Consider the following 13,111-nt stretch of genomic DNA (forward strand, 5'->3'; position numbering starts at 1 on the left):
ACCGACCTGCCTTCTGCGGGGACAAACGTCTGCAGACCACCCTTCCACAGGACAAACGTCTACCGACCACCCTTCCACGGGGACAAACGTCTACCGACCACCCTTCCGCGGGACAAACGTCTACCGCCCACCCTTCCGCGGGACAAACGTCGACCGACCACCCTTCCACGGGACGAACGTCTACCGACCACCCTTCCGCGGGGACAAACGTCTGTCGACCACCCTTCCACGGGGACAAATGTCTACCGACCAGCCTTCTGCGGGGACAAACGTCTGCCGACCATCCTTCCGTGGGAAAACGTCTGCCGACCACCCTTCCACGGGACAAACGTCAGCCGACCACCCTTCCGCGGGGCAAACGTCTACCGACCAGCCTTCCGCGGGAAAATGTCTGCCGACCAGCCTTCCGCGGGGACAAACGTCTGCCGACCACCCTTCCGCGGGACGAACGTCTGCCGACCACCCTTCCGCGGGACGAACGTCTACCGACCACCCTTCCGCGAGATCATCTACCGACCACCCTTCCGCAAGACAAACGTCTACCGACCACCCTCCCGCGGGACAACTGTCTACCGACCACCCTTCCACGGGACAACCGTCCGCCGACCACCCTTCCGCGGGACAACCGTCCGCCGACCACCCTTCCGCGGGACAACCGTCCGCCGACCACCCTTCCGCGGGACAACCGTCTGCCGACCACCCTTCCGCGGGACAAACGTCCGCTGACCACCCTTCCGCGGGACAAACGTCCGCCGACCACCCTTCCGCGGGACAAACGTCCGCCGACCACCCTTCCGCGGGACAAACGTCTGCCGAACATCCTGCCGCCGGAAAATGTCTGCCGACCAGCCTTGCGCGGGGACAAACGTCTGCCGACCACCCTTCCAAGGGACAAAGGTCGACCGACCACCCTTCCACGGGACAAACGTCTACCGACCATCCTTCCGCGGGGACAAACGTCTACCGACCATCCTTCCGCGGGGACAAACGTCTACCGACCATCCTTCCGCGGGACAAACGTCTACCGACCATCCTTCCGCGGGACAAACGTCGACCGACCACCCTTCCGCGGGACAAACGTCTACTGACCATCCTTCAGCGAAACAAATGTCTGCCGACCAGCCTTCCACGGGACAAACGTCTAACGACCACCCTTCCGCGGGGACAAACGTCTACCGACCAGCCTTCCGCGGGACAAACGTCGACCGACCACCCTTCCGCGGGACAAACGTCTACCGACCACCCTTCCAGGGGACAAACGTCGACCGACCAGCCTTCCGCAGGACAAACGTCTACCGACCACCCTTCCGTGGGACAAACGTCTACCGACCACCCTTCCGGGGGACGAACGTCGACCGACCACCCTTCCGGGGGACGAACGTCGACCGACCACCCTTCCGCGAAACGAACGTCTGCCGACCACCCTTCCACGGGGACAAACGTCTACCGACCTGCCTTCTGCGGGGACAAACGTCTGCAGACCACCCTTCCACAGGACAAACGTCTACCGACCACCCTTCCACGGGGACAAACGTCTACCGACCACCCTTCCGTGGGACACCCTTCCGCGGGACAACCGTCTACCGACCAGCCTTCCGCGGGACACCCTTCCGCGGGACAACCGTCTACCGACCAGCCTTCCGCGGGACACCCTTCCGCGGGACAAACGTCGACCGACCACCCTTCCGCGGGACAAACGTCTACCGACCACCCTTCCGCGGGACAAACGTCTACCGACCACCCTTCCGCGGGACAAACGTCTACCGACCACCCTTCCGCGGGACAAACGTCTACCGACCACCCTTCCGCGGGACAAACGTCTACCGACCACCCTTCCGCGGGACAAACGTCTACCGACCACCCTTCCGCGGGACAAACGTCTACCGACCACCCTTCCGCGGGACAAACGTCGACCGACCACCCTTCCACGGGACGAACGTCTACCGACCAGCCTTCTGCGGGGACAAACGTCTGCCGACCACCCTTCCACGGGACAACCGTCTACCGACCACCCTTCTGCGGGACAACCTCCACTGACCACCCTTCCGCGGGACAACCGTCTACCGACCACCCTTCCGTGGGACACCCTTCCGCGGGACAACCTCGACTGACCACTCTTCCGCGGGACAACCTGTACTGACCACCCTTCCGCGGGACAACCTCCACCGACCACCCTTCCGCGGGACAACCTCTACTGACCACCCTTCCGCGGGACAACCGTCTACCGTCCACCCTTCTGTGGGACACCCTTCCGTGGGACAACCGTCTACCGACCACCCTTCCGTGGGACACCCTTCCGCGGGACAACCGTCTACCGACCACCCTTCCGTGGGACACCCTTCCGTGGGACAACCGTCTACCGACCACCCTTCCGTGGGACACCCTTCCGCGGGACAACCGTCTACCGACCAGCCTTCCGCGGGACAAACGTCTACCGACCACCCTTCCGCGGGACAAACGTCTACCGACCACCCTTCCGCGGGACAAACGTCTACCGACCACCCTTCCGCGGGACGAACGTCTACCGACCACCCTTCCGCGGGGACAAACGTCTGCCGACCACACTTCCATGGGGACAAATGTCTACCGACCAGCCTTCTGCGGGGACAAACGTCAGCCGACCACCCTTCCGCGGGGCAAACGTCTGCCGACCATCCTGCCGCGGGAAAACGTCTGCCAACCAGCCTTCCGCGGGGACAAACGTCTGCCGACCACCCTTCCGCGGGACAACCGTCTACCGACCACCCTTCCGCGGGACAACCGTCTACCGACCACCCTTCCGCGGGACAACCTCAACTGACCACCCTTCCGCGGGACAACCGTCTACCGACCACCCTTCCGCAGAACACCCTTCCGCGGGACAACCGTCTACCGACCAGCCTTCCGCGGGACAAACGTCGACCGACCACCCTTCCGCGGGACAAACGTCTACCGACCACCCTTCCGCGGGACAAACGTCTACCGACCACCCTTCCGCGGGACAAACGTCTACCGACCACCCTTCCGCGGGACAAACGTCTACCGACCACCCTTCCGCGGGACAACCTCTACCGACCACCCTTCCGCGGGACAACCTCTACTGACCACCCTTCCGCGGGACAACCGTCTACCGACCACCCTTCTGTGGGACACCCTTCCGTGGGATAACCGTCTACCGACCACCCTTCCGTGGGACACCCTTCCGCGGGACAACCGTCTACCGACCACCCTTCCGTGGGACACCCTTCCGCGGGACAACCGTCTACCGACCAGCCTTCCGCGGGACACCCTTCCGCGGGACAACCGTCTACCGACCAGCCTTCCGCGGGACAAACGTCGACCGACCACCCTTCCGTGGGACAAACGTCTACCGACCACCCTTCCGCGGGACAAACGTCTACCGACCACCCTTCCGCGGGACAAACGTCTACCGACCACCCTTCCGCGGGACAAACGTCTACCGACCACCCTTCCGCGGGACAAACGTCTACCGACCACCCTTCCGCGGGACAAACGTCTACCGACCACCCTTCCGCGGGACAAACGTCGACCGACCACCCTTCCACGGGACGAACGTCTACCGACCAGCCTTCTGCGGGGACAAACGTCTGCCGACCACCCTTCCACGGGACAACCGTCTACCGACCACCCTTCTGCGGGACAACCTCCACTGACCACCCTTCCACGGGACAACCGTCTACCGACCACCCTTCCGTGGGACACCCTTCCGCGGGACAACCTCGACTGACCACTCTTCCGCGGGACAACCTGTACTGACCACCCTTCCGCGGGACAACCTCCACCGACCACCCTTCCGCGGGACAACCTCTACTGACCACCCTTCCGCGGGACAACCGTCTACCGTCCACCCTTCTGTGGGACACCCTTCCGTGGGACAACCGTCTACCGACCACCCTTCCGTGGGACACCCTTCCGCGGGACAACCGTCTACCGACCACCCTTCCGTGGGACACCCTTCCGTGGGACAACCGTCTACCGACCACCCTTCCGTGGGACACCCTTCCGCGGGACAACCGTCTACCGACCACCCTTCCGTGGGACACCCTTCCGCGGGACAACCGTCTACCGACCAGCCTTCCGCGGGACAAACGTCTACCGACCACCCTTCCGCGGGACAAACGTCTACCGACCACCCTTCCGCGGGACGAACGTCTACCGACCACCCTTCCGCGGGGATAAACGTCTGCCGACCACACTTCCATGGGGACAAATGTCTACCGACCAGCCTTCTGCGGGGACAAACGTCAGCCGACCACCCTTCCGCGGGGCAAACGTCTGCCGACCATCCTGCCGCGGGAAAACGTCTGCCAACCAGCCTTCCGCGGGGACAAACGTCTGCCGACCACCCTTCCGCGGGACAACCTGTACTGACCACCCTTCCGCGGGACAACCTCTACCGACCACCCTTCCGCGGGACAACCTCTACTGACCACCCTTCCGCGGGACAACCGTCTACCGACCACCCTTCTGTGGGACACCCTTCCGTGGGACAACCGTCTCCCGACCACCCTTCCGCGGGACACCCTTCCGCGGGACAACCGTCTACCGACCAGCCTTCCGCGGGACAAACGTCGACCGACCACCCTTCCGCGGGACAAACGTCTACCGAACACCCTTCCGCGGGACAAACGTCGACCGACCACCCTTCCACGGGACGAACGTCTACCGACCACCCTTCCGCGGGGACAAACGTTTGCCGACCACCCTTCCACGGGGACAAATGTCTACCGACCAGCCTTCTGCGGGGACAAACGTCTGCCGACCACCCTTCCACGGGACAAACGTCAGCCGACCACCCTTCCACGTGGACAAATGTCTACCGACCAGCCTTCCACGGGGACAAACGTCTACCGACCACCCTTCCGTGGGACAAACGTCCACCGACCACCCTTCCGCGGGGACAAACGTCTGCCGACCACCCTTCCGTGGGACAAACGTCTGCCGACCACCCTTCCACGGGGACAAACGTCTGCCGACCACCCTTCCACGGGGACAAATGTCTACCGACCAGCCTTCCACGGGGACAAACGTCTACCGACCACCCTTCCGTAGGACAAACGTCCACCGACCACCCTTCCGCGGGGACAAACGTCTGCCGACCACCCTTCCACGGGGACAAACGTCTAACGACCACCCTTCCGCGGGAAAACGTCTGCCGACCACCCTTCCACGGGACAAACGTCTGCCGACCACCCTTCCACGGGGACAAACGTCTACCGACCACCCTTCCACTGGGACAAACGTCTACCGACCACCCTTCCGCGGGACACCCTTCCGCGGGACAACCTCTACTGACCACCCTTCCGCGGGACAACCTGTACTGACCACACTTCCGCGGGACAACCTCGACCGACCACCCTTCCGCGGGACAACCGTTTACCGACCACCCTTCCACGGGACGAACGTCTACCGACCAGCCTTCTGCGGGGACAAACGTCTGCCGACCACCCTTCCACGGGACAAACGTCAGCCGACCACCCTTCTGCGGGGCAAACGTCTGCCGACCATCCTGCCGCGGGAAAACGTCTGCCAACCAGCCTTCCGCGGGGACAAACGTCTGCCGACCACCCTTCCGCGGGACGAACGTCTACCGACCACCCTTCCGCGGGACGAACGTCTACCGACCACCCTTCCGCGGGACGAACGTCTACCGACCACCCTTCCGCGGGACGACCGTCTACCGACCACCCTTCCGCGGGACAACCGTCTACCGACCACCCTTCCGCGGGACAACCTCAACTGACCACCCTTCCGCGGAACACCCTTCCGCGGGACAACCTCTACTGACCACCCTTCCGCGGGACAACCTCTACTGACCATCCTTCCGCGGGACAACCTCTACTGACCACCCTTCCGCGGGACAACCTCAACTGACCACCCTTCCGCGGGACAACCGTCTACCGACCACCCTTCCGTGGGACACCCTTCCGCGGGACAACCGTCTACCGACCAGCCTTCCGCGGGACAAACGTCTACCGACCACCCTTCCGCGGGACAAACGTCTACCGACCACCCTTCCGCGGGACAAACGTCTACCGACCACCCTTCCGCGGGACGAACGTCTACCGACCACCCTTCCGCGGGGACAAACGTCTGCCGACCACACTTCCATGGGGACAAATGTCTACCGACCAGCCTTCTGCGGGGACAAACGTCAGCCGACCACCCTTCCGCGGGGCAAACGTCTGCCGACCATCCTGCCGCGGGAAAACGTCTGCCAACCAGCCTTCCGCGGGGACAAACGTCTGCCGACCACCCTTCCGCGGGACAACCTGTACTGACCACCCTTCCGCGGGACAACCTCTACCGACCACCCTTCCGCGGGACAACCTCTACTGACCACCCTTCCGCGGGACAACCGTCTACCGACCACCCTTCCGCAGAACACCCTTCCGCGGGACAACCGTCTACCGACCAGCCTTCCGCGGGACAAACGTCGACCGACCACCCTTCCGTGGGACAAACGTCTACCGACCACCCTTCCGCGGGACAAACGTCTACCGACCACCCTTCCGCGGGACAAACGTCTACCGACCACCCTTCCGCGGGACAAACGTCTACCGACCACCCTTCCGCGGGACAACCTCTACCGACCACCCTTCCGCGGGACAACCTCTACTGACCACCCTTCCGCGGGACAACCGTCTACCGACCACCCTTCTGTGGGACACCCTTCTGTGGGATAACCGTCTACCGACCACCCTTCCGTGGGACACCCTTCCGCGGGACAACCGTCTTCCGACCACCCTTCCGTGGGACACCCTTCCGCGGGACAACCGTCTACCGACCAGCCTTCCGCGGGACACCCTTCCGCGGGACAACCGTCTACCGACCAGCCTTCCGCGGGACAAACGTCGACCGACCACCCTTCCGTGGGACAAACGTCTACCGACCACCCTTCCGCGGGACAAACGTCTACCGACCACCCTTCCGCGGGACAAACGTCTACCGACCACCCTTCCGCGGGACAAACGTCTACCGACCACCCTTCCGCGGGACAAACGTCTACCGACCACCCTTCCGCGGGACAAACGTCTACCGACCACCCTTCCGCGGGACAAACGTCGACCGACCACCCTTCCACGGGACGAACGTCTACCGACCAGCCTTCTGCGGGGACAAACGTCTGCTGACCACCCTTCCACGGGACAACCGTCTACCGACCACCCTTCTGCGGGACAACCTCCACTGACCACCCTTCCGCGGGACAACCGTCTACCGACCACCCTTCCGTGGGACACCCTTCCGCGGGACAACCTCGACTGACCACCCTTCCGCGGGACAACCTGTACTGACCACCCTTCCGCGGGACAACCTCCACCGACCACCCTTCCGCGGGACAACCTCTACTGACCACCCTTCCGCGGGACAACCGTCTACCGTCCACCCTTCTGTGGGACACCCTTCCGTGGGACAACCGTCTACCGACCACCCTTCCGTGGGACACCCTTCCGCGGGACAACCGTCTACCGACCACCCTTCCGTGGGACACCCTTCCGTGGGACAACCGTCTACCGACCACCCTTCCGTGGGACACCCTTCCGCGGGACAACCGTCTACCGACCAGCCTTCCGCGGGACAAACGTCTACCGACCACCCTTCCGCGGGACAAACGTCTACCGACCACCCTTCCGCGGGACAAACGTCTACCGACCACCCTTCCGCGGGACGAACGTCTACCGACCACCCTTCCGCGGGGACAAACGTCTGCCGACCACACTTCCATGGGGACAAATGTCTACCGACCAGCCTTCTGCGGGGACAAACGTCTGCCGACCATCCTGCCGCGGGAAAACGTCTGCCAACCAGCCTTCCGCGGGGACAAACGTCTGCCGACCACCCTTCCGCGGGACAACCTGTACTGACCACCCTTCCGCGGGACAACCTCTACCGACCACCCTTCCGCGGGACAACCTCTACTGACCACCCTTCCGCGGGACAACCGTCTACCGACCACCCTTCTGTGGGACACCCTTCCGTGGGACAACCGTCTCCCGACCACCCTTCCGCGGGACACCCTTCCGCGGGACAACCGTCTACCGACCAGCCTTCCGCGGGACAAACGTCGACCGACCACCCTTCCGTGGGACAAACGTCTACCGACCACCCTTCCGCGGGACAAACGTCTACCGACCACCCTTCCGCGGGACAAACGTCTACCGAACACCCTTCCGCGGGACAAACGTCGACCGACCACCCTTCCACGGGACGAACGTCTACCGACCACCCTTCCGCGGGGACAAACGTTTGCCGACCACCCTTCCACGGGGACAAATGTCTACCGACCAGCCTTCTGCGGGGACAAACGTCTGCCGACCACCCTTCCACGGGACAAACGTCAGCCGACCACCCTTCCACGTGGACAAATGTCTACCGACCAGCCTTCCACGGGGACAAACGTCTACCGACCACCCTTCCGTGGGACAAACGTCCACCGACCACCCTTCCGCGGGGACAAACGTCTGCCGACCACCCTTCCGTGGGACAAACGTCTGCCGACCACCCTTCCGTGGGACAAACGTCTGCCGACCACCCTTCCACGGGGACAAACGTCTGCCGACCACCCTTCCACGGGGACAAATGTCTACCGACCAGCCTTCCACGGGGACAAACGTCTACCGACCACCCTTCCGTGGGACAAACGTCCACCGACCACCCTTCCGCGGGGACAAACGTCTGCCGACCACCCTTCCACGGGGACAAACGTCTAACGACCACCCTTCCGCGGGAAAACGTCTGCCGACCACCCTTCCACGGGACAAACGTCTGCCGACCACCCTTCCACGGGGACAAACGTCTACCGACCACCCTTCCACGGGGACAAACGTCTACCGACCACCCTTCCGCGGGACACCCTTCCGCGGGACAACCTCTACTGACCACCCTTCCGCGGGACAACCTGTACTGACCACACTTCCGCGGGACAACCTCGACCGACCACCCTTCCGCGGGACAACCGTTTACCGACCACCCTTCCACGGGACGAACGTCTACCGACCAGCCTTCTGCGGGGACAAACGTCTGCCGACCACCCTTCCACGGGACAAACGTCAGCCGACCACCCTTCTGCGGGGCAAACGTCTGCCGACCATCCTGCCGCGGGAAAACGTCTGCCAACCAGCCTTCCGCGGGGACAAACGTCTGCCGACCACCCTTCCGCGAAATGAACGTCTGCCGACCACCCTTCCGCGGGACGAACGTCTACCGACCACCCTTCCGCGGGACGAACGTCTACCGACCACCCTTCCGCGGGACGACCGTCTACCGACCACCCTTCCGCGGGACAACCGTCTACCGACCACCCTTCCGCGGGACAACCTCAACTGACCACCCTTCCGCGGAACACCCTTCCGCGGGACAACCTCTACTGACCACCCTTCCGCGGGACAACCTCTACTGACCATCCTTCCGCGGGACAACCTCTACTGACCACCCTTCCGCGGGACAACCTCAACTGACCACCCTTCCGCGGGACAACCTCTACCGACCACCCTTCCGCAGGACAACCTCTACCGACCACCCTTCCACGGGACAACCTCTACCGACCACCCTTCCACGGGGACAAACGTCTGCCGACCAGCCTTCCACGGGGACAAACGTCTACCGACCACCCTTCTGTGGGACAAACGTCCACCGACCACCCTTCCGCGGGGACAAACGTCTGCCGACCACCCTTCCACGGGGACAAACGTCTACCGACCACCCTTCCGCGGGAAAACGTCTGCCGACCACCCTTCCACGGGACAAACGTCTGCCGACCACCCTTCCACGGGGACAAACGTCTACCGACCACCCTTCCACGGGCACAAACGTCTCCCGACCACCCTTCCGCGGGACAACCGTCGACCGACCACCCTTCCGTGGGACAAACGTCTACCGACCACCCTTCCGCGTGACAACCTGTACTGAACACCCTTCCGCGGGACAACCTCTACCGACCACCCTTCCGCGGGACAACCTCTACTGACCACCCTTCCGCTGGACAACCGTCTACCGACCACCCTTCTGTGGGACACCCTTCCGTGGGACAACCGTCTACCGACCACCCTTCCGTGGGACAACCGTCTACCGACCACCCTTCCGTGGGACACCCTTCCGCGGGACAACCGTCTACCGACCAGCCTTCCGCGGGACACCCTTCCGCGGGACAACCGTCTACCGACCAGCCTTCCGCGGGACAAACGTCGACCGACCACCCTTCCGTGGGACAAACGTCTACCGACCACCCTTCCGCGGGACAAACGTCTACCGACCACCCTTCCGCGGGACAAACGTCTACCGACCACCCTTCCACGGGACAAACGTCGACCAACCACCCTTCCGCGGGGACAAACGTCTGCCGACCACCCTTCCACGGGGACAAATGTCTACCGACCAGCCTTCTGCGGGGACAAACGTCTGCCGACCACCCTTCCACGGGACAAACGTCTGCCGACCACCCTTCCACGGGGACAAACGTCTACCGACCACCCTTCCACGGGGACAAATGTCTACCGACCACCCTTCCGCGGGACAACCGTCGACCGACCACCCTTCCGCGGGACAAACGTCTACCGACCACCCTTCCGCGGGACAACCTGTACTGACCACCCTTCCGCGGGACAACCTCTACCGACCACCCTTCCGCGGGACAACCTCTACTGACCACCCTTCCGCGGGACAACCGTCTACCGACCACCCTTCCGCGGGACAACCGTCTACCGACCAGCCTTCCGCGGGACAAACGTCGACCGACCACCCTTCCGTGGGACAAACGTCTACCGACCACCCTTCCGTGGGACAAACGTCTACCGACCACCCTTCCGCGGGACAAACGTCTACCGACCACCCTTCCGCGGGACAAACGTCGATCGACCACCCTTCCACGGGACGAACGTCTACCGACCACCCTTCCGCGGGGACAAACGTCTGCCGACCACCCTTCCACGGGGACAAATGTCTACCGACCAGCCTTCTGTGGGGACAAACGTCTGCCGACCACCCTTCCACGGGACAAACGTCAGCCGACCACCCTTCCACGGGGACAAATGTCTACCGACCAGCCTTCCACGGGGACAAACGTCTACCGACCACCCTTCCGTGGGACAAACGTCCACCGACCACCCTTCCGCGGGGACAAACGTCCGCCGACCACCCTTCCGCGGGGACAAACGTCTGCCGACCACCCTTCCGTGGGACAAACGTCTACCGACCACCCTTCCGTGGGACAAACGTCCACCGACCACCCTTCCACGGGGACAAACGTCTACTGACCAGCCTTCCGCGGGAAAACATCTGCCGACCACCCTTCCGCCGACAAACGTCTACCGACCACCCTTCCGCGGGACAAACGTCGATCGACCACCCTTCCGCGGGACAAACGTCGATCGACCACCCTTCCACGGGACGAACGTCTACCGACCACCCTTCCGCGGGGACAAACGTCTGCCGACCACTCTTCCACGGGGACAAATGTCTACCGACCAGCCTTCTGCGGGGACAAACGTCTGCCGACCACCCTTCCACGGGACAAACGTCAGCCGACCACCCTTCCACGGGACAAACGTCAGCCGACCACCCTTCCACGGGGACAAATGTCTACCGACCAGCCTTCCACGGGGACAAACGTCTACCGACCACCCTTCCGTGGGACAAACGTCCACCGACCACCCTTCCGCGGGGACAAACGTCTGCCGACCACCCTTCCGTGGGACAAACGTCCACCGACCACCCTTCCACGGGGACAAACGTCGATCGACCACCCTTCCGCGGGACAAACGTTGATCGACCACCCTTCCACGGGACGAACGTCTACCGACCACCCTTCCGCGGGGACAAACGTCTGCCGACCACTCTTCCACGGGGACAAATGTCTACCGACCAGCCTTCTGCGGGGACAAACGTCTGCCGACCACCCTTCCACGGGACAAACGTCAGCCGACCACCCTTCCACGGGACAAACGTCAGCCGACCACCCTTCCACGGGACAAACGTCAGCCGACCACCCTTCCACGGGGACAAATGTCTACCGACCACCCTTCCGTGGGACAAACGTCCACCGACCACCCTTCCGCGGGGACAAACGTCTGCCGACCACCCTTCCGTGGGACAAACGTCCACCGACCACCCTTCCACGGGGACAAACGTCTACCGACCAGCCTTCCGCGGGAAAACGTCTGCCGACCACCCTTCCGCGAAACGAACGTCTACCGACCACCCTTCCGCGGGCACGCGCGTCCCACCCACCAAATAACTCCCAATGAAACATGTCCCTGCTCCCCAACGATCATCGGTTGCAGAGAGCGAGCGTTAAATACAATGAGAAACATGATGACCCTCACCTGTCCAGCCCCCAAAAGCTTCCTCTTCCTACAAGCGGCGCACGTCACGCTTGCCTTGAGGTTTACCATGGCAGGACAGAGAACGGGTGAGGTCAGCGAATAAAGGGAAGGACCAGAAGCGTCGTAAAAAAAACCAAAAAGACCCCACGACACTCAAACCAAGACAACACTGAACTGAACTACACCGGACTGGACCCGAAGACTTCCGCTCGCTCTGCGTCCGTTTCACTCCCGTCACCTGACCAACATTAACCAATCAAAAGCGTCCTTGTGCGCCGGTTTTCTCCTTTTTGCTTTCAAATCGATTTCACAGAATTTCAAACATTTTCAAACATTTCGCTCGACTGTGCTAAAGGTCAAAGTATTCGGACCACGACCCCCAAATAACCGACTTATTTACACCGGAATGACTTCGATCACTTCCGCACCTTCTCATATTTATTTACTCTCATTCGGATTATTTGGATTTTGATTACTAATTAAGCCGACATCGTTATCATTCATATCATTATCCCCGAAATATATATATATATATATATATATATATATATATATATATATATTATTTTTCTTCCTGTAATTAAATTACAGCTCTCCACGTTCCTTTCGATGACAAAAACAGGGCGCGGCAACATCCAGGACGAGGAGGATCTCTGGGAGAGACCATTAGGTCTCGGATTGAAACTGGACCTCAATTCTAGGCCCATGATGGAGTCCGCGCAAACCGAACCGTCAGCACCACCACATCCCCACTCATGACTATCGAACTCAGATTAAACCCTTCCACTCTT

General features: G+C 62.5%; 1 protein-coding gene across 1 annotated transcript in view; it reads right to left on the reverse strand.

The window, feature by feature from the left end:
* DCAF12 (DDB1 and CUL4 associated factor 12) overlaps positions 1-12,706 on the reverse strand; it is a 47,597-nt gene extending 34,891 nt beyond the window's left edge. The window contains exon 1 of the mRNA XM_085891465.1: positions 12,321-12,706. Within this exon, the coding sequence (XP_085747591.1) occupies positions 12,321-12,389 (69 nt within the window). The 5' untranslated portion in view covers positions 12,390-12,706. The remainder of the gene's footprint in view (positions 1-12,320) is intronic.
* Positions 12,707-13,111: the final 405 nt, after the last annotated feature.

Source organism: Eptatretus burgeri, chromosome 8 (assembly GCF_056783735.1).
Source record: "Eptatretus burgeri isolate ZD-2024b chromosome 8, Ebu_testis_v1, whole genome shotgun sequence".
Lineage (NCBI taxonomy): Eukaryota > Metazoa > Chordata > Myxini > Myxiniformes > Myxinidae > Eptatretus > Eptatretus burgeri.